The sequence below is a fragment of the Alexandromys fortis genome, unplaced genomic scaffold (genome assembly GCF_014885135.2).
Source record: "Alexandromys fortis isolate MF-2015 unplaced genomic scaffold, M_Fortis_MF-2015_v1.1 scaffold_222, whole genome shotgun sequence".
In the NCBI taxonomy this organism is placed as follows: Eukaryota; Metazoa; Chordata; class Mammalia; order Rodentia; family Cricetidae; genus Alexandromys; species Alexandromys fortis.
The window spans coordinates 717,435-741,596 of record NW_026068108.1 but is presented as its reverse complement, the minus strand read 5'-3'; the positions used below and the strand labels follow the sequence as shown (position 1 = coordinate 741,596).

The 24,162-nt window shown below is 40.6% G+C and overlaps 1 protein-coding gene across 8 annotated transcripts in view; it reads left to right on the top strand.

Annotated features, from left to right (window-relative positions):
- The window catches only part of Ambra1 (autophagy and beclin 1 regulator 1), a 209,859-nt gene that overhangs the window by 77,531 nt on the left and 108,166 nt on the right, over positions 1-24,162 (top strand). For 6 of the 8 annotated variants that reach the window (XM_050124218.1, XM_050124219.1, XM_050124217.1 and 3 more), the window contains 2 exons: positions 13,572-13,658; positions 18,372-18,548. In XM_050124218.1, coding sequence (XP_049980175.1) covers positions 13,572-13,658; positions 18,372-18,548 — 264 coding nt within the window. The remainder of the gene's footprint in view (positions 1-13,571; positions 13,659-18,371; positions 18,549-24,162) is intronic. The other 2 variants (XM_050124220.1, XM_050124223.1) reach the window with 1 other exon arrangement.

Below are 24,162 nucleotides of genomic sequence, written 5' to 3'. Positions count from 1 at the left end.
GTTACATGTGTTTATTTTGATAGGTGGGGCAAGAGTACGATGCTGTCACGTATTGTCTCTTGAAGTTTCCCAGGCTGTCCTTGAATTTGTGGTCTTCCTTTACCCTCCTGAATAGCTCGTTTCACAAGCCTGAACCACCAGGCCTGACTTATACAATAATCTTGAAGTGTTTCATCTTTCATGATTGAAATTCTCTATTCAGTGACCCTGTGGCACTAGCATTCTCATTGTGTTTTATGAGTCTCACTAGACGATACACGCACATACATTGTTTTTCAGTGGTGGAAGTTGAACCTAAGGAAGGAGTCATATATGCTAGATAAGTACTCTATCACTGAATCACCCCCCACTCCAAGATGTCTGTTTTTAAGACAGGGTCTTACTTTGTAGCCTAAACTGGCCTAGATCTCCTAATTCTCTTTCCTTAGCCTAAGCATGTATTTCTTTGTTTGGTTTGTTGAGACAGGGTTTCTCTGTGTAATAGTCCTGCCTGTCCTGTAACTTGCTTTGTAGACCAAGCTGACCTCAAACTCACTGATATCCACTTGCCTCTGCCTCCTGAATGCTGGGATTAAAGGCATATGCCACCACCGCCTTGCTCTAGTTTTTGATATAATTTTTGTAAGTGTAGTAATTGTCTTTTGTGCTTGACTTATTTCACTTAACATTGTGTCCTCAGGGTTTATCTGTGTTGTGTTGTACCATGTGTAGAAAATGTCTTTAATTTCTATTTTTGTGTGTATGTCCATGTTTATGGAAGCCAGAAGTTGATTTCAGGTGTTGGTTGTTCTCCTCTTTATTTTTTGAAGTCGAGTCTCTCAAGGGAACCTGGTTGATTCAGCTAGACTGGGTAGCCATTGAGCCCTAGGGCTCTTCTTGCCTTGACCATTCTAGTTCAGGGATTAAAGATGCACACTGTCATATACAGCCTTTTTTTTTAAGGACTCTAGTTGCTCAAACTCTGGTCCCTATGCTTATGTGGCAAGTATTTTACCCCTCGAACTGTCTCTCTAACCACTTCCTTAATTTTTCTTAATTTTTAAAATTTTTTATATGAATTTGCCACATTTGCGATTGTAATATAGTTACATTTCTCCCTTTCTTTCCTCCTTCTGAGCCTTCTCATATGCCCTTCCCACTCTTAAATTCATAGGCTCTTTTCAATAATTGTTGGAAGTGTGTTTTCAGGGCTGATCATTTGGCACTGGACAACCAATTGGTGTGCTTTTCCTGAGGAAGATCACTTCTCCTCCCCCTGTCTTCAGTTGCTTATAGCTCTTTCTGTAGGGTTGTCAGGATCCCAAATATAGACTAGGGTGGTAGTTCTCAACCTTCCTAATGCTATGACTCTTCAAGTTCCTCATGCTTGGTGACCCTCAATCATGAAATTATTTTCTTTGCTATTTTGTAACTGTAATTTTGCTGTGTTTTGAAATGTAATGTAAATATTTGTGGTTTCTGATGGTGTTAGGTGACCCCTATGAAAGGGTCATTAGACTCCTCCGCCCCCAAAGGGGTTGTGACAGTTTGAGTGGGTCACACCCATCGCTGGACTAGGGTGAGGATCTCTGAACCTTTTCTTCCCAAGGTGGGGATGTTGAATAAATCTCCTTTCCCTGCTTTTCGCTGTTATTTATTTATTGAAAATGGATGGCTGAAGCTGCTTTTTTTTTCTTTTTTTCTTTTTTTCTTGTTGAGGGGGGCAGTGGTTGCTGTTAGGGCACAGGCTTTGGCTTTGATTCTGATAACAATACCATTTGTATATTTTTGCTTTTGTTGCTTATGCTTTTGATATTGTATATAACAAATTATCACCTTCAGTGTCATGAAATTTTTCTTTTAGGAATTTAATAGTTTCAGTTGTTACATTTAGTCTAACACATTTTAGTTACTTGTGTAGGTGATTTAAGGCTCATTTGCATTTGGATGTACAGTTTTTCTGGCACCCTTGTTAGGGCCATTTTACCTTTTTACACCTCCTCATTCATTTTTGTTATCTCCATTCTCTTCTATTGGTCTCTATGTGTTTTACGTAAGTTCCGTACTGCCTTGATGATGGTAGCTTTGCAATATGTTTTAAAATCAGGAAATGTGAGACTCTAGCTTTGTTCTTTCTCATTATTATTTTGACAATTTAGCATACTCTGAGATTCCATAGAATTTTAAGACTTTTCTGTTTCTAAAAGAAAGAATATGCAGTTGTGATTTTGATAGGATTGCATTGAATCTTGATTATTTGGAGTATTATTTATTAGCAGATTTGGGGATTTGATTGGCACCTTTGTATGCGTTCCTTGTTCACTGTCTCAGAACAAGGATTTGGATAGTGAATGAATAGTAGCAAAAGGAAAGCCAGTTTATTAGAAAACAGTACACTTACCACTGGAACAGGAAGAAAGTTTATAGCTCAAATAACCTGGCTTTACAAAATCAGGGAGATCACGTCACAAGGAGGGCTTTCTCACACATGGCTTTCTTAGATTTGTTCTGCAGACTGCTGTGTGTGTCTCAAGTCTTCACCCAGCAGTTTGCACTTTAGACTGAGGCCCAGGTTGTTTGCAGACTGTTGGATAGACTGCTCTTGCAAGGTTTTATTTGAATGTGGTACATGTGGTTCTCAGGGTTCTTATACCTATGTTTAAGCTTTTATAGTAATTATCTTTAAAATACCTTTCTGACAAAACACGTTTTAGACATGATGGTTTAAATGGGCAGTGTGTTTTATATTCCTGGCATATAGTAGTTATAATTAAAGGGGAAAAAAATGTGAATTTTGGACTACGTAGTGACTGTTTTCTTAAAATTATTTGTTTCTTTCTTTATGTTTAGAAATTAAACCCAGGTCCCCATTCATGCCAGTTCAACTACACCCTATCTCTAAGCTACATTTTCAGCTTTACATGTGTTCTTAGTTCATCAAAAAAAAAAAAAAAATTAAATGTGGAAACTGAGAATAAACTCAAGGTCACATAGCATAAGAGATGGTGATATAGGATGCATCTTAAGATGCAATCTGCATAATTCTGAAACTCAGATACCAGATTGCGTCGTTTTTGTTATATAGAGTTTCTGTTGCTTAGACTCAGACCATTAAATGACATCAGGGAGGTTTAGCAGCAGCGGCACTCTTGCCATTGGGTTAGATAATCCTTCACTGTGGGAGGCTGTCTCATGCCTTGAAGGGTGTTTAGTAGTATTCCTGCTGTTACATAAGTAACACTCCCTCAAACCAGTTGCAACTACCAAGATGTCTCCAGAAATCCTCAGGTTGCCCCTGGGGAAACCCTCCTCCAGAAAACACCGATAAAGTATTTCATGATTTGTTGTCTGTTGATCTGTCTGCTGTTTTAATGAGGCATCTTGAAAGGAACTGGCAGTGGCTTCAAAGGATCCTTGTTACAAAAGCCCTGGTTCTGGTGGTCTTGAATCATGCCTTTCATTGCTCCTCCTCCCTTTTTTTGTCTTTTTTCTTTTGTTTGTGATTTTCTTAAATAAAATGCAGCTGGATAAAGTGGTATTTATAAGGATTTTTTTTACGCAGGTATCCATTCAGTAGACATTCAGATCACTTCAATTATAGCCATTAGCGCTAGTTAAAAAGAAAGCAATTTACATTTCTAATTATAGTGGGGGCTACAAAGTTTTCAGCAAGATAGAAATGAAATGGCTTCCAGGTTCCACAGAGTTAATCTTCATCAGGGTAGTATGATTGATATGCTGGAGGACGTTAATGTGCAGTTCTTTTGGGGAACGGAGGAGGAGAGTGGAAATTGCAGTTTCTCTGCTAATTGTACTTTAGGTGTCACTTATGACAATTCTATGTTGTCTAGACAGAGGGAAATTGTAGAGAAATCATTCCAATGGATTTCTCGGATGCTAAGTCCAGAAAGACTCAAGATAGTTGCTAATCAAGAGCAGGGTAGAAGGGCGAGTGTACATCCCCAGAGACAAGTGAGTAAAGTCACACGTCCCCAAGAGAAGCAAGCAGTCAGAACTAATCTCAGATATAATGAAGTGATTGTACTCCCAACTCTGTGTGAGCTCATGGACTAACCAGAGACTGCTGAGACACAGCTGGAGCCTTTGCCCTCTTGTCTATTTCTATAGACTCAGAAACTCCTTGCATGAAGATCTGAGCTGGGGACGCTGCCTCTGTGACAGTTAGTAAAGCCCAACTCACTCTGCTTCCTTTTTCTACATTTTCCTGTAAGGTTCCATTGGCTTTCTCTCCTTGCCTTTTTGGTTTGGGCTCTAAGGTCTTTGTTCCTGTTAAAGTGTTTTTAGTATGTGAATGTTAAGTCAGAGCCTGTTACTTTTTTTAAAAAAATTTTATCATTGTATTTTATGTATATGGGTATTTTGCCTGCATTTATGTCTGTGCACCTTGGGCATGCCTGCTGCTCATGGAGGCCAGAAGAGGGCATTGGATATGGATCACCTGGAACTAAAGTTGCGGGTGGTTATAAGCTACCATGTGGGTGCTGGGAATGAAATCTAGGTCCTCTGGAAGAGTTTGAAGTGCTCTTCACTGTTGAGCTACCTCTCCAGTCCTGGCTGTTAACCAGGAAATCAGTTAACCCAGTTATCAGAATTGTGGAATTCTGTTAATCACTTCATGATTTTAGGGAAATAAGTTAGGATACACTGACCCCTCCCTTCATGTATATGTTGCCTCGTAATTAAGGTATATTCCAGTGACAGCTTGTGGGATTTGCATGTAAGCTTACAGTTTCCGAGGTTTAGTCCATTATGGTCAGTTGTGGGGAGCGTGGCAGCATGCAGGCAGATGTGGTGCTGGAGCTGGGAGTGCCACATCTTGACTCAGAGGCCACAGGACTGACTGTCACACTGAGTGAAGCTTGAGAAAAAGACCTCAAAATCTCCCCCACACTTTTCTATCAGAAGGTGTGGCCCTGGTTAAAGGCCTTCCAACCTTCTCCAACAAGTCTACATCTCCTAATAGTGCCACTCCTATGATCTTATGGTGGCCAAACACATCCAAACTACCACAGGTACAAATTTGGTTTCCATTCTCTTCGCTTTTGGTGCTAGAATACTTTGTACTCTGATGTTTCACTATCTTTTGCTCCCTGCCCAGAAATATTGGAGAATACACTAATGTTTGGTAAAGAGTTTTTGTGTTTTTCTGGTGAAAGGCATTGTTCTGAGTCTCCTGGATGGCTTATGCTTGTCCGCAGTAAAATAAAGCTGATCCGAACCATAGACATTATGAGCGCTTTCTCTAGGATGTCTGCTTGCCTCCCCATTACCTTTTAATTGTGAGTCTGCTTTGTTTGTTCCACCTCACAACAGGGACAGGAATTGTCTGTCAGGCAACTGCACCATGTAATCTGAGGGCACCCTTAGAAATATGGGCCTACAGTGATGAGATGAATACCTATCGTTGGATAGCTGAAATGATAATTGCTGGTGTAGGAAATAGGGAGGCTTTGATGCCTCTGCTTTAAATCAGAGGTGTCAACTTGTAAATCATAATAGAGGTGTCATTTTAGAACACACAATTATTTTTTACAAAGAATAAGGACTTGTCATATCCCATCCTGGGCTTGCGCTGAGACAGAGATCTGGAAACTGCAGAGCAAGATTAAGAAATGAAGCAAGCAACATTACATCTGATTTTCTTTGACCTGCTGCCCTTTTACCCCCTCCAAACATTGCCCTCTTTCCTTATGAGTTCTCTTGGAAACATATAGTCTAGGAACATCAGTGGTCATTTTCTAGGCAAGAAGCCAACCTCTGACTCTTTGATTTTATGAGCCTCTGAGGGACCAGGCTTATTTATTAGGACAACTATGTCAGCACTTTAACCTGAGTGGTTTAAGTGACCAAGAGGATGAAAGCCTCCTTCAGGAATTTTTTAGTGTGTGGTTTCAATGTCTCACATCTTGTTTGAGACTCAAGGGGTCAGTAAAGAACAATCAGATATGCTTCCTTTCTTATTCCTCCCAGTCTAGTTAGACTGCCTGCTGATTCATGGGCTTGGATATTTATTTGTCTCCTATTATATGTTAATTAGGATGTGAATTTTGATGGAGATTAAAAGATGATTTGGAACCAGTACTAGCTTTTATGTAGCTTGTAAGTCTAAAAGCAGGCACAGACATACTCATCAATAACTGCAGGGGGGCTTTTTGTTTGATTGTTTGTTTGTTTTCTATGGAGCTTACGGTGTAGACCAGGCTGGTCTCAAATTGACAGAAATCTCCCTGTCTCCACTTCTCTCTCCCTAGTGCTGGAATGAAAAGTGTGTACCGCCATTGCCAGCCTCAGAAGATCTCGGTGTCTTGAGAGGTGCCACAATATTGGTGGAGTTTTGAAGGATTTTTATGGGCAGCCTCAAGGGAGAAGAATGTTCTAGAGAGAATAAATAGCCACCATAGAAGAATAACAAGGGTGTATATAGTTTATCTAGAGCAGGGATTCTCAAAGTTTGATAGTGAACCTCAGAAGTCTAGCGGTTCTTTTGAATGTTGAGATGTTCTTTGTCTTTTCACTTGATTCTTTTACGGCGCTTGTAAGGTGGAACTTCCTAGACCAAGTGAAATATGATGATATTACATAGCTGATACTATTCAAGGGTATGTGCTCTTCCCATTTGTAATTTCAAATAAGGTTTAGTATCAGTAGATCCCATATAAATAAAAGTTTAGTAGCCCCATGGTTTTGAAGAGGCTTTGATATCAAAAGTGTGAAAGCTTCTGAATAGACTAAAAGAAAAGAAAAATTTCACTGCAAAAACATTTTATGCCAAGCTGTGACACTTAAATTTGATTTTCTAGGCATAAAAACACTGTTGGTTTGCTTTTGGCTCCTGAATTTAAACAGTAGATGTCACACAGATAAAGCAAGGGAATTATCCAGTGGCACCTTAGCTCCTAATGTGCTCTCTTCTGTCTGCAGAGGCTGCATGGTTCTGACACCTGCTGTTTGCACTGGTTGGAGAAAGTCTAGGCATGTTTGTTGCTTTAGGGTATTGGTTTTCTCTGTAATGTGACAACAAGGATCCTTAGGGTAAAATTGTTTAGTAAAGAGGTGTTCTTACTGACTTGTGTATTCTTACTAGATTATCACCTAGACTTTCTGCTCCCCAAATCCTGGTATCTAAGGTGAAAACTGGTTGTTGGTTTATTCTTTTGTTTTTGAAATGGGGTCTCCTGTAGTCCAGGCTGGCTTCCAGCTCATACTAAACAGGTAGTCTCCTGTTTCCACTTCCTGGTTTTATAGGCATGTGCCGCCAGATCCACCTAAAGGTTCTTTTTTTTTTTTCTTGTTGATAATCTGTTGCATACTCCTTGATCATCCCCCCCCAAGAGTTTTCTTCTACTGTTTTGTCTTCCTAGTCATCAAAACATACATATGAAACAGAGAACCTCTTGAAAATATTCATAATATTCATTAGAGAGAACATTGATACAAAATGTTAGGAATTTTACAGCTTGAATTGTGCACCTATTGACATGTAATCTTTCTGTAAGAGGTGCTAGCAATCAACCCGAGTCAACAAACTCCAGTCACGCTCCCTCCCATTCCCACGACATCATTATGACCCACCTCCCAGTCCCACCCAGTGAGCCATGGCTCCTCCCATCTTGCTGTGTTACCCAGACTGGTCTCTAACTTTTGATCTTCCTGTAATAACCAAAGAGTAGCTAGAATGACCTTGCCAGGCTGTTTTTCGAGGAATTTTATGTAAGCAAATATTTTGGAACAGAAGCAGGCAAGCCTTTCTTTTTTTTTTTAAAGATTTATTTATTTATTATGTATACAACATTCTGCCTCCATGTATGCCCACACGCCAGAGGAGGGCTCCAGATCTCATTACAGATGGTTGTAAGCCACCATGTGGGTGCTGGGAATTGAACTCAGGACCTCTGGAAGAGCAGATGGTGCTCTAAACCACTGAGCCATCTCTCCAGCCCCGCAAGCCTTTTCTTTAAAGGATTTGTAGTAAATATTTTAGGCTTTTTCTCAGTATCATATTCAGCTCTACTTTGGTACCTACCTCCAGAACAGTCACAGATTTTATGTATATTGCACACACACGCACGATAAAACTTGATTTTAAAAGCTTAACTCAAGGCCTAGAGGTTATCAAATGTGTTTTAGGACAGTAGGGCAAGTTGCTGTTTTAAAGCAATCTTTTTTCTTTTTTTTTTATTGATTTTATTGAGCTATACATTTTTCTCTGCTTCCCTCCCTCTACTCTCCCCTTCCATCCTCTCCCATGGTCCCTATGTTCCCAGTTTACTCAGGAGATCTTGTCTTTTTCTACTTCCCATGTAGATTAGATCCATGTATGTCTTTCTTAGGGTCCTCATTGTTGTCTAGGTTCTCTGGGGTTGTGATTTGTAGGCTGGTTTTCTTTTCTTTATGTCTAAAAGCTACTTATGAGTGAGTACATATGATTAAAGCAATCTTTTTTAAGCTGGACTATGGTGACGCCTTTAATCCTAGCACTTGGGAGGCAGAGACAGATAGATCTCTATGAGTTAGAGGACAACCCTGGTTACATAACGAGACCCTGTCAAAAACCAAAATAACAACAACAACAACAACAACAGATCTTTTTCAGGGGATGGAGAGATAGTTAAGAGCACATACTATTCTGGCAGAGGCCCTAAATTCTGCTCTCAGTACCCACACTGAGCAGCTCATAAGCACCTAAATAGCCCAGTCCAAGGGATCAGATGTCCTCTGTGGCTTCTGTGGGCATTTGCACTCATGCATCTGACAATGGCATATGTGCACATACATATTTAAAAAATAGAGATAGGGGCTGCCGAGATGGCTTAGCAGTTGAGAGCATTGGCCACTCTTTCAGGAGGACCTTGCTTCAAATACCAGCCACAACTGTCTGTAACTACTCTCGTTCAAGAAGATCTGATTTGGTCTTCTGGCAACACACACATGATGCATAGAGTTACATGTAGACAAAGCTCCTTTACACATAAACACACACATGATGCATAGAGTTACATGTAGACAAAGCACCTTTACACATAAACACACACATGATGCATAGAGTTACATGTAGACAAAGCACCTTTACACATAAAAAAGTAAACCTTTTAAAAAAACGTTTAAATGTTACTTATTTCGAAAATGATTACTTCTTTGAGTCTTTTCCTTTTTAGATTTTTCTGTATTGAATTTAATTTTTAATTACATTTATTTGTGTGTCTGTACATACACATACATGTCACTTCACTTATGTGAAGGTCAGAGGATAACTTGTCAGTCAGTTTTCTTTATCCACCACGTGGGTCCTAGGGATTGAACTCAGGTCGCCAGGCTTGATGGCAAATGCCTGTATTCCTCGCTGTCTTGTCTGAGCTACATCTTCAGACCCTTGAATACTGGATATTTTAATTTGTTGATTTGGTTTTGAGACAGAGTTTCCTATAGCCTGTGCTGGTCTTGGACTCATTATGTAGCCATGATGGGTCTTTTGACCCTAATCCTTCTAACTTTACCTTCTAAATGCTGGTTATTATGTGTACACCACCATGCTTATATCTCGTTGGGTTCTCTGTTTGTTGGGGGGGGGGTTGGGTTTCTTTGTTTTGGTTTTCTGAGACAGGGCCTCTTTCAAGTTCTGGCTATAGTTCTGGCTGCCTTGGAGCTACTTATGTAGATCAGGATGGCTTTAAATACACATAGATCCTCCTACCCCTGCCTCCTGAATGCTGGGATTAAAGGCATACACCACCTTGCCCAACTTTGTTTTTTTGTTTGTTTGTTTGTTTGTTTGTTTTGTTTTGTTTGAGAAATGGTCTCACTCTGAAGCCCAGGCTAGCCTTGAATTCAACAGCAATCCTCCTGCCTCAGCCTCCTGCGTGCTGGAATCACTATATCCACCTTTTAGTTTAGTTTACTTAGTTGACAGGGTCTCACACACTGATGCCCAGGCTGCTCATGGCAGTCTTCTTACCTCAGCCTCACTTGCGATGGCAGGGAATCACAGATGCCAGCCACCGTACCTGGCTTTTAGTTTAGTTTAAAATAATTTCAATTTGCAGAAGAGTTGCAAAAATAGTACAGAGAATTCTCAAATGCCCTTTATCCACATTCTCTAAATATTTGCATTTTGCCACATCTGTTTTGCCATTCTCTTTTGCTCTATCTATATGTGAATATGATTATTCCTTTTGGTTGATTATGATGGTTATGTTTATATTTTTATATTTGTGATTAAATTGTTTTAAAATATTGAATAATTCCAAGTTAATTTGATAGAGCAGTGGTCTTGGGCTTTTAAAAACATGCTGTTATTGATGAAAGACTTTTAAACAGTCCTTATATATCTAACACACATGGCTACACATAAAGGATAAATTATAGTATTTTCTTCTTGGTCTCCAGTGAGTAAAAGTAACACGGCCTTGTCTTCACCCAGATACTGCTGGTATACAGAATTAAGTAGGCAAACTGTTAGAGAAAAGAGGGTTTATTTGTTCCTTTCTGTCAGAGTTTTGGTGGCTTTCTAGACTAAAATTATAGGTCAGAAAGAAATGGCAGCTTCAAGCCTGAACAAATTTGGCTGAACCTTCCTTCAGCTCTTCCTGATTTCACATTATCAAATTGGATGATAGATCATTAAGTCAAGTCAGATTTGTGTGTGCCAGAGCAGAAGGTGCCCAGCTGCTACGCTAGGCCATTTCCCATTCCTTCTCCCTGCAGACAGTTGGTACTAGGAGGGAAAGTGCTTTGGGGAGCCTAAGAATGACAATGATGATGTCTGCTTATCTCATAACTCCAGTTCATTCTTTATTTCACACCAACTGGAGAGGCCTATTTTTATTCTTTGCAGAGAATTTGTGTTTTGTCCGTGATTTGTGTATGTGGGAAAACATTGTTCATCTGGATTGGCTCTCTTGATTTCATGTATTAGCAGTTAAAATCTATCTCCTTATTCACACACAAGTATGTATGTATGTATGTATGTATGTATGTATGTAGTACGCACATACATATGTAGGAACATTGGTTGCCAGCCCCATTGCATTGTTTGAGGAACTGTTGGTGCACAAGGGTTTTGGAGTGAATGGGCATAAGGGATGCATGCTCCAAGAGAACTCTCATCAAGGGCTCCCCAGAGACAAAGCTTAACATTTTGATGCTATTCCAATTTCAAGAAGCCTTCCTGATTAAAATAGAAAGTTAGGGTGGGAGCTGGAGTATGCAGGATATCAAATGGAGTCACTAAAATTGAGGTTGTCTAATCCAGATTGTTCCAGTTCAGGAATCTTCTTTTAGCATCCCTGATAAGCCTCTCATCTCTCTCTGAGGTCTGTCACTTCCATGATATAGTTTGTTGTGGGCAATATTTGTTTCCTAACGTAATCAGCTTCATTTTCTGAAGCAGGTCACTCTGAAGGCTGTCCTCACTAAAGGGCTTACTAAGCAGCTGATCAGAGAGTAACAGTCAGAGCTCAGAGGTACTCAGTACCTCATGCAGTTGAATAGTCTTCCAGGGTTTTGATTTCATTCTTCAGTTCTTACCCTGGTCTTAGAGAATGATTTTATTAGTGTTGTAGAAATGGCATGGGCTGGCCAGTGTTTTAAGTAACAGTTCAGAATAAAAAGGTTTTGCTGGGCTTTGTGAAACATGTCTGTAATCCCAGCATTTTGCAGGCAGAGGCAGAAAAATATCTCACTCCACACCAGCATGGACTACAAACCCTGTCTTAACAACAAAAATAAAAACCGTGCTGTGGCAGAGTAGGATGACTAAGATAACAAATGATGTTTTAAACCACCGAAAAGGGCTCTGACAGTTTTTCATGTAAATGACAAAATATTGAGGAAATAAACATGTTTTACTTGATTTAAACATGACACAGTGTATATATGCATTGAGACCCTGCTAATCTGTACGATTTTATGTTTTTATGTATCACTTAAATAATGTTTTAAAAAGAGGAAATAAACTTACTGCATTAATAATTCACACTTACCTACCTACCGCAAACATTTTGTGGATAAAAGATCTAGGCATGACATTATTTGTCTTATGATGGTAGGAAAGAAAAAAGAAATATGCCAGTTAATCTGTGTCTCCCAATTTATGACATTGGAATATGAAAAAAGTATGTTTTAAAATAATGATGTATAATATTCCTGCTGTTGCAAACAATGATATTGCTAGAGAGAAGAAATATTTTATTACTTCATTGGATATATGGTGTTCTTTCCATTTGGGTGCGGGAGTTGTTTGCAGTGTCTTGGTCGAAAACATATTTTAATGGTTGGTTGTCCCAAGCAGGAAGGGTAAAGGATGGGGTGACAGTTGTTTCTGTCTTGACTTTGACTGGAAATGCCATCATGGGCCAGTTGCTGGGATAGTGACTGTCCATGACTATACCTAAAGCCAGCTGGTCTTAATAATACTGAATTGTCTTAACTCAATTGGAAAAGAAGGGTAGCTGCTGTTCTTATTCTGCAGATCTGTTTAAGGAAGAATCTGGCAGGGAGCCTGAGACCTGTTCCTGGGAGAGCCAGGCAAGATGCTGCTGGGAGGAACAATATGCACCTTTTTTTTTTTTTCTGAGACCACTTCCTTTGAGATGTGGTCTCTGCTAGGAGTGTGGTTGACTGCCAAGTGCATATGAGTTGAGAAGTGATGTGGTAGACCAGAAAGCCCCTGAAGCACACCTGTTAGCGGATGTGTCTTACTTAAATAGCCTTTGTTGTATTTAAAGAGGGAAGTTCACTAAAACTTAACCATGAAACTTCATTCCAAAGTCCATATTTCTGGTTTTACAAAATCAGACAAGGCAACAATACTGAGCCCAGCTTTTGGCTTAGTGATAGGTTCCTAATCTTCCTGTTTGCTGGTAGTCATTGCTCACCATGGCTACATGCAGTAGGCACTTGGAAATTGAGATAGGTCTTCATGGGAATTCTTAATAGTTGCGTGTCCTGGGCCTATATATTTAAATCTCTAGTCTCAGTGTTCTTATATATGTAGTAATTCTTAACATCTTGTGGGCATGCTTGGGCCTGGTACCCAAAAAATAATAAAATGTGTGTTACTATCATCAGTTGAATTTATGATGGAGCTGGATGATAGAATGAAAGGATTTTGCCAGTTATTAAGTGAGTCCTGGGTATACTCTTTCTCAAAAGAAGGGTGTGGTAGAGCAGTAGTGGAAAATGAGGGTGTGTGGACTGATGGTGTACAGGAGCCGATCGTCAGGATAAATGTGTGATGGTCTCTGTGTATGCCTTGTTTTTCTCTCATGTTGCTTCTAGCCTCCTGTTTGTCTGCTGGAGGTACTGTAAAGAGATAGAAAATTATGTTTCTGATGCATTTGTGTGTGTCTTACCAGAGAACAGTAGTCAGCATATTACAGTGGTCACATCCAGTATAGGAGCTATGTAGTTCTCCATTTATTAATATATCCAATAGTTAGATTATAAGACCCTAGATAATAGGTGCTAGTTGGCTGCAAAGGGGGATGTTATTTACCTCTCCCCCACTTCCATTATGATTGACCTCTGAGTTGGTAATTGACAGGGATTATTGCCATTTTTTTAATCTCTGCTAGGAGGCTGCTGGAGTCTTCCCTCATTTCATTATCCCGTTATGATGGAGCAGGATCCAGAGAGCACCCAATTTACCCAGACCCAGCGAGGTAAGGCCAAAGTGAGAAATGGCACTAGGAGGGGGGAGGGGCGGCCCTTGGGGTTGCCAAGTTGGGGGAAGCCCCACCTGTGCCTCTCTGGTCCTGGTGCTCTTTTGCAGTGTTACAGTGTTAAGGCAGGTGTTTCAGGTGGTTGGGAATTGTTGCAGGTAAGTGCACAGTTTCTCTTGTGACAGAGGACTCTAACTGAGCTCTAGTCCTTTGGGACTCACCATCTGTCAGTAGGTTACTGAAGGGAGTACTGTGGAGGCCATAGGTTTTCTTTCCTGCTGTTTCAGAAGCTGTTGCTCATCAGATGGACAGCCAAAAAGAGAGCCCAAGTTTCAAACATTTTATTTATAGGGAAAATACTTTTAAAAATTTAGGATATCAAAAGGTTAAAAATCAAGCCAGTTTTGTTTGTTTGTTTTTCAAGACAGGGTTTTTCTGTGGCTTTAGAGCCTGTCCTGGAACTAGCTCGTGTATACCAGACTGGCCTCAAACTCACAGAGATTCTCCTGCCTCTGCCTCTGCCTCTGCCTCCCGAGTGCTGGGATTAAAGGCATGCACCACCAGTGTTTGGACACTATCCAAAAGAAGAGATGAAGGAAGAATAATTGAATGAAATAAGTTGTCATTTTATTGAAGTGATTGCTTTGTACTGTTTTAGAAGTCATTTGAAACCTTATTGAAGACTCTGTGTGTGGCGGGGAGTGTATTTGTGATATGGGTACATGTAGAGATCAAAAGAAGACTTCTTCTGTTGTTCTCCAAATTATTGTTGTTAAATTATTATTAATTTTTTGAGGTAGTATCTCTTACTGAATTAGAAGCTTGCCATTGTACCTGGAATCTACCTGTCTCCCTCCTGCAGTGCTGGGGTCGTAGGTACCCAAACCATGCCCAGTTTTTACATGGGTATTGGAGTGTTGAACTGAGATCCTTTTGCTTTTACAGCAAGCTCCCTATCCATCCCAACCAAGTATTTTATTTCCCTAATCCTGAAATTTTTAGAAGTTGGGCTGGGGGAGGACATTTTTTTCATATGAGCTTAAGGAACTGTTCTGAATTCCCTGGTGCTGATGATGGTGTTAATAACAAAACCAAGGCTGGAATATTGAGTTGCTGTATTACAGTTATCAAGAGAAAGCAGCCCCGTGTGGTTGTCATAGTTGGATTTGATGACTGATAGAGATCTGAAAAGGGCTAACTTGACTATTATTTCTCCCAAGATACTAGTGGAAAATAAACTTTCTGTGGCCCTCTTTCTTTATTTTCCATATCCTAGAATTAGCAAATCCAAGGATCTAAACAGTAGAGAAAAAAAATAGGCAGGCAGTTCAGATGGGGACTGAAGCAAGGGCATTTACATCAGCCTCCAGTTATGTTGGAGAATGTATGCGCCCTTGGATAGGGAAAGGAAGCTGTCACATTTCTAGAGCCTTAGACACACAACAGAACTTCTTGCTAAGAAACAGTTTCTTTTCAGGCTGACCATGGCAGTGTACCCTTTAAACCCAGCAATCGGGAAGCAGAAACAGGGGGATCTCTGTGAGTGTGAGGCTGGCCTGGTTTGCACAGTGAGTTTCAGGACTACTCGGACTATATAGAGAGACTGTGTATGTAATGTATCTCAAGAAAAGAAAAGGGAAAAACAAAAACAAACAAAAAGTTTCTTTATAGACAGCAGTAGGAATCTTATCCTCAGAAATTTTAGACTGGGAAACTTCAATGATTCATTTTTCGACAGGGCCGAATGCACAGCCTGTATTGACCTGTCACTCCCTGTACAGCCAGTGAAGGCTGGCCTCAAACGTGTGTCTTCCTGCCTCTTCCTCAGAATGCAGAGACTACAGCTGTTGCCCTTTCTTTAGAAGCTCATATTTATTCCTAATTTCTTTGGCTTCCTAACACTCGGAATACTCTGTGGTATTGAGAGTGCTCCAGCTCCTCAGCAGGAGAGCGCTGGTTACCATCTCTTCTCACGTTACTTCATTTCTCTTCTTCTCTTAGTTATGTCTTGTATTATGGATAGGTCAAGGCTTCTATGGGACATTTTCCAAAGTATGCAGAAACCTAGTTTCCCCCTAGATACATAAGAGGCAAAGTCTGTGATGTCAGAAACCTCTCCTCCTTTATTTATTTGTAACCACTGATAATATAGTTTCATAGTTTAGGAAATTCAAATAGTAAAATTAAACAACTTGAATTAATGCAATGCTGTACACATAGGGTAGTCTTTATTCATTATCACCAGTAACATTTCTACCACAGTTATCAGTAACAATACATTTTTTTTTACTATTATTTCTGGTTGTCCATAAATCTGAGAAATGGATACACTTTTGGTCTCATCCAGATTAGTTCTCTTGAAAATTTTCTCCTGTTACTATGTATTTTCTTCTCTGGTCTGAGTCCTTTGAATTTAATCCAAGTTTGATTTCTACGGGAAGATTTTGATATATTAGCTAGCAATAAGAACAGCACAGAAACACTCACTTCTGTCCAAATTTTGGTGTTCAGTGATTGAATGCTTGGCAACAGGTGCCCAAATGAGTAATGAAAACACCACGAGATGAGGCTTTGGAAACAGTTCGAGTTTTCCGATTATTTTGGTCTAGGCTTCTGTTTCTGTATATCTCATGCCCATCTACTGTACAAATGTAATTTGGATTCAGCATGCTCAGTGTAGCATATTATTTTAATCAAGAAACTTTGAGTTCCAATGATTACCAACCAACTCCTTGGAAATTCCATTTGATGACTGCCCTGAAGGACAACTTTGATAGGCCCCATTGAAGCTGACTACAAGACCTCTTTTGGCCTAGGAAGGTAGAATTCCTGAGAACAGTATATCAAAGGTTCTGAAAGTCATACTGCAAGATGTCTGCAATTTTGGAGAATGACTCTCCTACTAATATAAATTGCCCAACTGGCCTCAAATTTGCAAATCTCCCAGCCATAGTCTCAGCAATAAATATTTTCTATCATTTAGATACAGTTATTCTCAATCAGTTTTTTAATATTCTCAATAAAAACAAAACACTTCTCTTTTTAATATCCAAACTTAAAAAAAAATCTCCCAGGTTTGTGGCTCTAAGTTGTAGCTTAAGGTTTATGTCTTTGTTTTTCCTTAAATACAGGAATATTTTTATATACATAATAATAAATATGTATGTATGTATGTATACACACACATATTCTCTTTCTATAACCCTTTCTCTACCTTAAAACTTTGTTTTAGAAGAGTTTCCTTCTGAGTAGATGGAGATGATTGTTGTACACACACCCACTTTAAACTTTTGAGACAGGGTGTCATAGCTCAGGCTAGCCTCAGACTCATGTAGCTGGAACTGATCCATCTGCCTCTGGATTCCTAGTCTTGAGATTATAGGCGTGTGTCACTGTGCCCAGCCAAGTCTTCTTAGTGGCCTCCTAGTGCTCCTCTCTGTGGATGTAATTTATTTCCTCTGTTGCTGGGCTTCTGGCTTGTCTCCTAGGCTTTCCCAAATGGTGACAATAATGCAAATGACCTTTCTCATGTATACATTCGTATTCTTCTGTATTTCTATGGGCTGTAATTTACTAGTGGACTTGGATCATTGTGTTCCTCAAATTTTAAGTCTTGCCGTTGATTTAGCAGTCACTTAACATTATCATATAAGACATTTTTCTTTTGTTCTCACATGTTCTCAGTTTGTAGCCTCAAATTATAGAGCAGTTTTGTAAGATGGAGGAAAACTTTAAGAAGGGAAAAATGTGTATAGTTGTGTGGTATATTAGAAATTGTTAGAGAGCTGGGCGGTGGTGGCGCACACCTTTAATCCCAGCACTCAGGAGGCAGAGGCAGGCGGGTCTCTGAGTTTGAGGCCAGCCTGGTCTACAAAGTGAGTTCCAGGACAGGTTCCAAAGCCATCAGAGAAACCCTATCTTGACCCCTCCCCTCCCCCCCCAAAAAAAGTTAGCGAGCTTTAAGGCAGGACCTTGGTTTCAGTTGGTGTCTAGACTGATGGTTTATTGGAACCCTAGCAAGGGAGATGTAGCCTCCATTGCTGTAATTCTAGGAATAGGAAATTCTTTTTTCTGTTAGGTTTTTCTGTTCTCCCAAATACACAATGACTCTCAATCCCTGTCCTGAATACTTTTCTGTGCACAAATACCTGTGATTAATATGTGAGGGAGGGAGATGATTATAAGGAACTAGGCAAAAGCTGGAACTGTGTGTTTGAAGAAGGAAGTACTGGTGAGAAGACCCGTGAGTGTCTTTATTAATTATCTAAGTATTAACACCTTCTGGCCTGTTTTCTTATCTGTAAATGACCAGACTTGATTACTAAGGTCTCTTTCATTTCTTAAATTTTGTGGATTGATAAGGAGCAAGGAAGAAATATTTAAGGACACCCTGAAAAGCTAAGCCAGGTTCCATAGAGGCTAAGATAGAAAGAAGAAAGGCCCAGTACTAATCCTCTTGGGAAGGGGCCACACTTGGTCAGGAGATGACTGATCACACTGCTGTTTGCCTTGTCTTAGAACAGAAGCATTGGTGATAGTCTGGTACACATATTCTGCAGCACAAACCTCCTGGTCACTTAAACGGCCTGTTATTTTTGTGTATCCAGAGTTTGTCTCAGCAGGGAGATGCCATGGGAGAGCTGGCTTTACTGTCTTTCACAGTATTCCCCAAATTAGTGCTAGTTTGTGTTTGTCCATTTCTGTCTCTCCCAGATTATCTCCTGCTGCATACTACGCCCAGAGGATGATCCAGTATCTCTCACGGAGAGACAGTATTCGCCAGCGCTCCATGCGCTACCAACAGAATCGTCTTCGTTCTTCCACCTCTTCTTCCTCAGACAACCAGGGTCCATCAGTAGAGGGAACCGACTTGGAATTTGAGGACTTTGAGTAAGTATATTCTCAGTTTGCTTCCTTCCTCTTTCTCCCAGTCTGAGAGTGCTTCCAAGTTGGCCACTGCTTTTGTAGCAGTGGTGAGTATTCTTGCTCCCAATCCTTTAGTTATTGCTTATGAGTTGCAAGCTGGGACAAGGAGCAGAGAGAGAGAGGCCTCCCGACCCCAGAGCACTCCTATTTCTGGCAGATGCATTGCTGAATCGCCAGAGCCTTTGGGAAAAGACAGCCCATTGGGACTGCTGCTCTCCTGTCTCCTCAACCACGTCCCTCTAGTCAGCTGCATGCATGTATCCCCATAAGCTAGCTACCTTGTAATGGAGCTCTACGGTATATTTGATCCCGTTGCAGAAAGGACTAGGATGAAGTGAAACAACCATCGTGTCGTGCTGCTTGATTTCCTGAGGTTTTTGGTGAACACACCAACACTTGAATTCTGGGAAGCAAAAGGAAGAACATAGATTGGTCTGAAAAAGATTTAAATGTTGAGTAAATGCAAGAGTAGCATAAAGCAGGTGTGTGGTGGTCCTGTGTCAATAATCACTCTCTGACCCTCAACCTGCCATTTTCTCTATCTGTCCTCCTGGGCAAGATGACTGCATATAGCAGTGAAATGAGCCAGACAGATGCCTGTAATGACATATGTTGTCTTGGGGATGTAATAATTTTTCTAGCACCAGGTTCACTCAGGGAAGTGGTTTAAACACATATGCTAATGGGCTTTGGATATAGTTCACCTGCTTAGCATGTGAGGTCCTGTGTTGGATTCCCCAGGACTGTAAACACATACACACAGTGGGGAGGGGGTTGTGGAGGAGGAAGAGAAGAAAGAGAGAAACGTATATACTGAGGTTGCTGACGTTGCAGTGCTGCTGAAACACCTGGGTGACTTTAGGTCATTTATCATATAGTGCTCTGGGAGTCAAGCTTCTGACTTGCCTAGCTTCTTTCCATGCATGCTTAGAAGTCTAAATTATCTGTTTCCAGTGGTGTGATGTGCGGATCATGCCTTTCAGCTGTACTCTGCCTCGTGACTTGTCCTTCATAATGGAGTTCTGGGTTAGTTTAAAATGTTCTGTTCTCATTTTACCTTCTCTTTCTTCTGATGCCACCTCCTCGCTCTCGCCTTTCTTCCCCCTCGATCTTCCTCTGTCAGACTGCCTTCTGTGTGCTTCCCCAGCCCACCTGTGCTCTCATCGTCTCCTTGGGCTTCAGCATGACCTCGTTTTACACTGTCTTCTTTACCTTTCCTTCATCAGCTTACCAGTGTCCCCCCCCCCCCCCAGGTGCCTTATTAGCCAGGGTTAATTTCCCCAGTGCCCCACTCATAAGTCTTTTTGAAGGAAGGTAGTTCTGGTGCAAACCATAATCTACCTTAACATGAGTGGTCCAGGTCTTCTAGTGAAAACGGCTGATACTGACCTGCCATTTGTTCCTTCTTTTTCTAGCTCCTCTGTCTTCCTCCTCATCCTATAAGCTGGTCAAGTACTAGTTGTAGTTGCTCCTTTCAATTTCTAGTTTTAAGAAGAGGAAAGAAGGAGCTTAGGGAATGTAACACCTGTTCTAATTTATTTGCCATAATCCTATTCCTTAGCTTTGAAGCTTTGAGACTGATAGTAAGGATGTTAATTTTTAAATTAATTTTTATCTTACATGTGTGGGTGTTTTGCCTGCATTTATGTCTGTGTACCACTGTTTATCTGGTCCCCAAAGAGACCAGACAAGGGTGTCAGGTCTCCTGGAACTGGAGTTACAGACACTTGTGAGCTGCTGTTGAGGTGATCACACTCTACCTTGTGAACTGCTATGTAGGTGCTCACACTCAACCTTGTGAGCTGCTGTGTAGGTGCTCAAACTGAACCTTGTGAGCTGCTATGTAGATGCTCAAACTGAACCTGTAGTCTCCTGGAAGAGCAACAAGTGCTCCTAACTGCTGAACTGTCTCTCCAGCCCTCAGGAAAAAAATGTGGGTGTATGTGGGCAGTCGTGGTTATATATAGTCATAGTTTATAGTTATTTCAGTACAGAGGAGCAGGTAAGGTTTATGTGATCTGGAATCTGCTTAACAGGACACCTTTAACAGACACTGTTCTATTGTGTTTCCATACCTTCTCAGCACATCACAGTCCTGCCTATGGGGCCTTACATAGGCCTCTCTACTCTCCCTTTTTCTAAGTCATAGATCCATTCTACTCTTCTTTTGAACTTTTCATTCAGATGTAAAAAGTTGCCAAGAACCAAATCATGTTTTCTTTGGTTCTCTTTTATCATCAGTTGAATAAAAGGAATAAGCTACTATAGTATATTTTTCATATATATAGTTGTTATCAACTTGTGTTTATAGTATGTATGCCAAAGTGTCAACTTCATATCTATATATGTATATGTAATAATTTATGAAGTAGCCATACTTACATAAAAATGTATATTATTTACATGTTTTTACATAGAGATAATAGATTTAAAATTTTTGTTTAATCCTTATAATGACCAAACAACAGGGTTAATAACTCAATCTTATCTTATGTTCTCTGACTGAGGATATTACCATATCAGAGATATCTCAGATTAGAGTACAGGAATCAGTATATTTATTATCTTCAGACATATAAAGTCCTTTAACAGTGATGTACAATCATATTTGGGCTCTTTCATACATCTTTTGTGGAAGAAGACCTTTCCAAGTTATCTTCAGGAAGGACGCCCTTGAAAGTTGGTCAGGTTAAATATTCTTTGTAGTCTGGATTGGTGGCCATCTTCTAGGCAAGCATTTTCTCCTGACGTTCATCTCTGTCTGTGGGAAGGATTGAAATGGCAGGATCCCAGTTTTTATCAAAATGTACAAACAGGACATCCAGAAACCTGCTGTCAGCAGGTCTATTCTAAAGTCCTTAGCCAGCTGTCTTCACATAAAAATATTTACAAGCAGGGTAAAAGTGTGTCTGCCCATTGACATTACTGTCTTCCTGTGTTAGAGCTCAGACCGCTTGCTTGAATGTAGATATTATACAAGAATAGCAAAGCTCTTACTTTAATTTTCACCTTCCCTTTAGATAAGAGGACAGGTGACTCTTACAGAAAGGCCAAGAAAAGTGCTTTGTTCCAGTGGTTGCTAAGGTCTGCAGGAGAAATAGTATGTATATTTATTCTACTCTAGTTAGTCTTTAATTTTTAATAAAAAAATTATTATTAGAAAGAAAGAGTGGGTTCCAAAGCTATGAGAAACTGTCTCGAAAAGCCAAAAAGAAAAAAAGAAAGAAACGAAAAGAAAGGGTCTGGGCCTTGTTGGTGCACGCATGCCTTTAATCTCAGCACTTGGGAGGCAGAGGCAGAGGTGGATCTCTGTGAGTTCAAGGCCATCCTGTGATATATACCACGTTTTAGGACAGTCAGGGCTACATAGAGAACTTATCTCCAAAAAGCAAAAAACAATTGTTTAATAAAGAAAAGGATCCAGGTGATGATGATGCCTGCTTTTAATCCCACACTCGGATCTCTGTGAGTTCAAGGCCAGCCTGGTCTACAAAGTGAGTTCCAGGATAGTCAGCTATTACACAGAGAAATGTTGGCTAGGCAGAGACAGAAACAGTGTTCTTCCTTATCTCCTTCTACTGTGGGATCTGGTACTCAAACTGAACGTCTGGCTTTTGGGGCAAACACTTTGACATGCCAAACTATTCCAGTGGCCCTTGATTCTAGTTAGTCTCTACCTTTCTCTCTCCTCTCCCCTCCCCTGTGTTGTTTTTGTTGTTCAAGACAGGGTTTCTCTGTGTAGCTTGGGAGCCTATTCTGGAACTCGCTCTGTAGCCTAGGCTGGCCTCGAACTCACAGAGATCAGAGTATGGGATTAAAAGCATGTACCATCATCATTCGGATCCTTTTCTTTATTAAACAAGTAGTCATAATCCTTGGTAAAGAAGTAGTATTTATATAGGTAGATATTTTGTAAACATATTGAGGCTTGACAAGTATCATATTGCACTTTGCTTTGTGTGTAATGGGGACAGCTGTTATTCAGTGTTTCCACAACCAACTCTTAAAAGCCTTGGTTAAGGAAGCCTGCTTTGACAACTGATGTAGAAGAACAGGTTGGAGAACAAGTCCCGTTCTCCAGGGCCTGAAGTCTGATGGCAAAGAAAATTGTTTAACGCTGACACTTGTTTTAGCCCTAAGGTTCTTTGGAACTCTCTTGGTGTTAACTGCCTTAGAATGTTTTCCTTCATACTCAGCAAAGAGGGAGTAATAAACATTCTCGGGAAGTGAGGAGACCTCTATTGGAGAAGGCTTCAGGCCTCAGTACGCCTCAATATGCCTGGTGGCTTTAGAAACCCTACTCTTCCTGAGCAGATAGAGTAATGGAGAAGAAGAAATGAAGAGAAGTGGACTATATCTAGATTGTGCCTGGGCTGAACATGGGAGAATACAGAAGGAATGAATTTAAACACCCAGGAGGTACAAGGAGGAAGATATTACCACTTAGATTTATGTTTGTTTTATCAGAAAATACACAATAAGAATATAAATTTGCATAATGTAGGCAAATGAAATTAGGAGGTAGAAAAAGGGAGGACAAGAATTTATAAATGAGAATTATCTTTTATTAGTATTCCTTGGAGAAAAATTAAGGCTCTGCTGTTTTGGGAGACCTATACTGTTAGGTTTCTTACAAGAAATATCAACTGGAACAAAAGTTTAAACCCTGCGTCAGTGCAATCCCTGGAAATACGGACTGGGCCTAGAAGAAAAGGACTTGACCAAGATCAGTGTGCATTCAGAGATAGGAATGCAAACTCTGCCTTTACTGTCTGCAGAGGAGTAGAAGCATGAGTAAAGGAAAACATGGTATTTGCTTTTAGACAAGGTTTTTTTGATCAGCTGTACTGTCAGAAAGACAATGGCCTTTTGAGCTTTTTGATGCAAGAGATTTGGTTCCCAAGGCTCAGGTCAGAGCTGTTTGTCACTTGTTGCGGGAGGTCCTTCTGCCCCTCCAACCAATAGCTGCTGAGATACCAACCCATTGGGGCGTGGGTCTCTCTCTCCCTTTAAAAAAGTGGCTACTTCCTCCGCTCGCTCTCTTCACTTCCTGCTCCACCAGGGAGCACAGAGGGCTGTTGTCTGGGATGGTGATCTGTAAGTTTTTTCCTCTTTAATTAAGTAAATACCACCCTATTAATCATAATTCCAAACTGGTGTGGCATTGTTTGTGACTTACGCCTTCACCTGGCGCCCGAACGTTTGGCTTTTAGGACCTCTCCTTCCCCCGCTTGGCTGCCAGCTGCGAGTTCGGCTTGGCGGCTTGGCGCGAGCCCTCCCTTCCTCAGCCACCGCGGCCTGTGCCTTGCGGTGCCCTTGTGGCCTGTGCCTTGTGCGTGGAGCCAGCAGTTTAATATAAATTATCACGCACTGGCTTTTCTTGCTGCAGTTCTTTATATTTTCCCTTTAGACACCTCAGATTGACTTCAAATCCCCATGCACCCTATCATCTGCCTCCCCACGTGGATTTAAACTCCACAGGCCCGCGTAGTCTCTGCCTGCGTGGTTTGCTCTTTTCTGAGTCATTTTTAAATCTCCCTTGCAAGTACAGCTCTTAAGTGGTGCGAACCAGAGCACG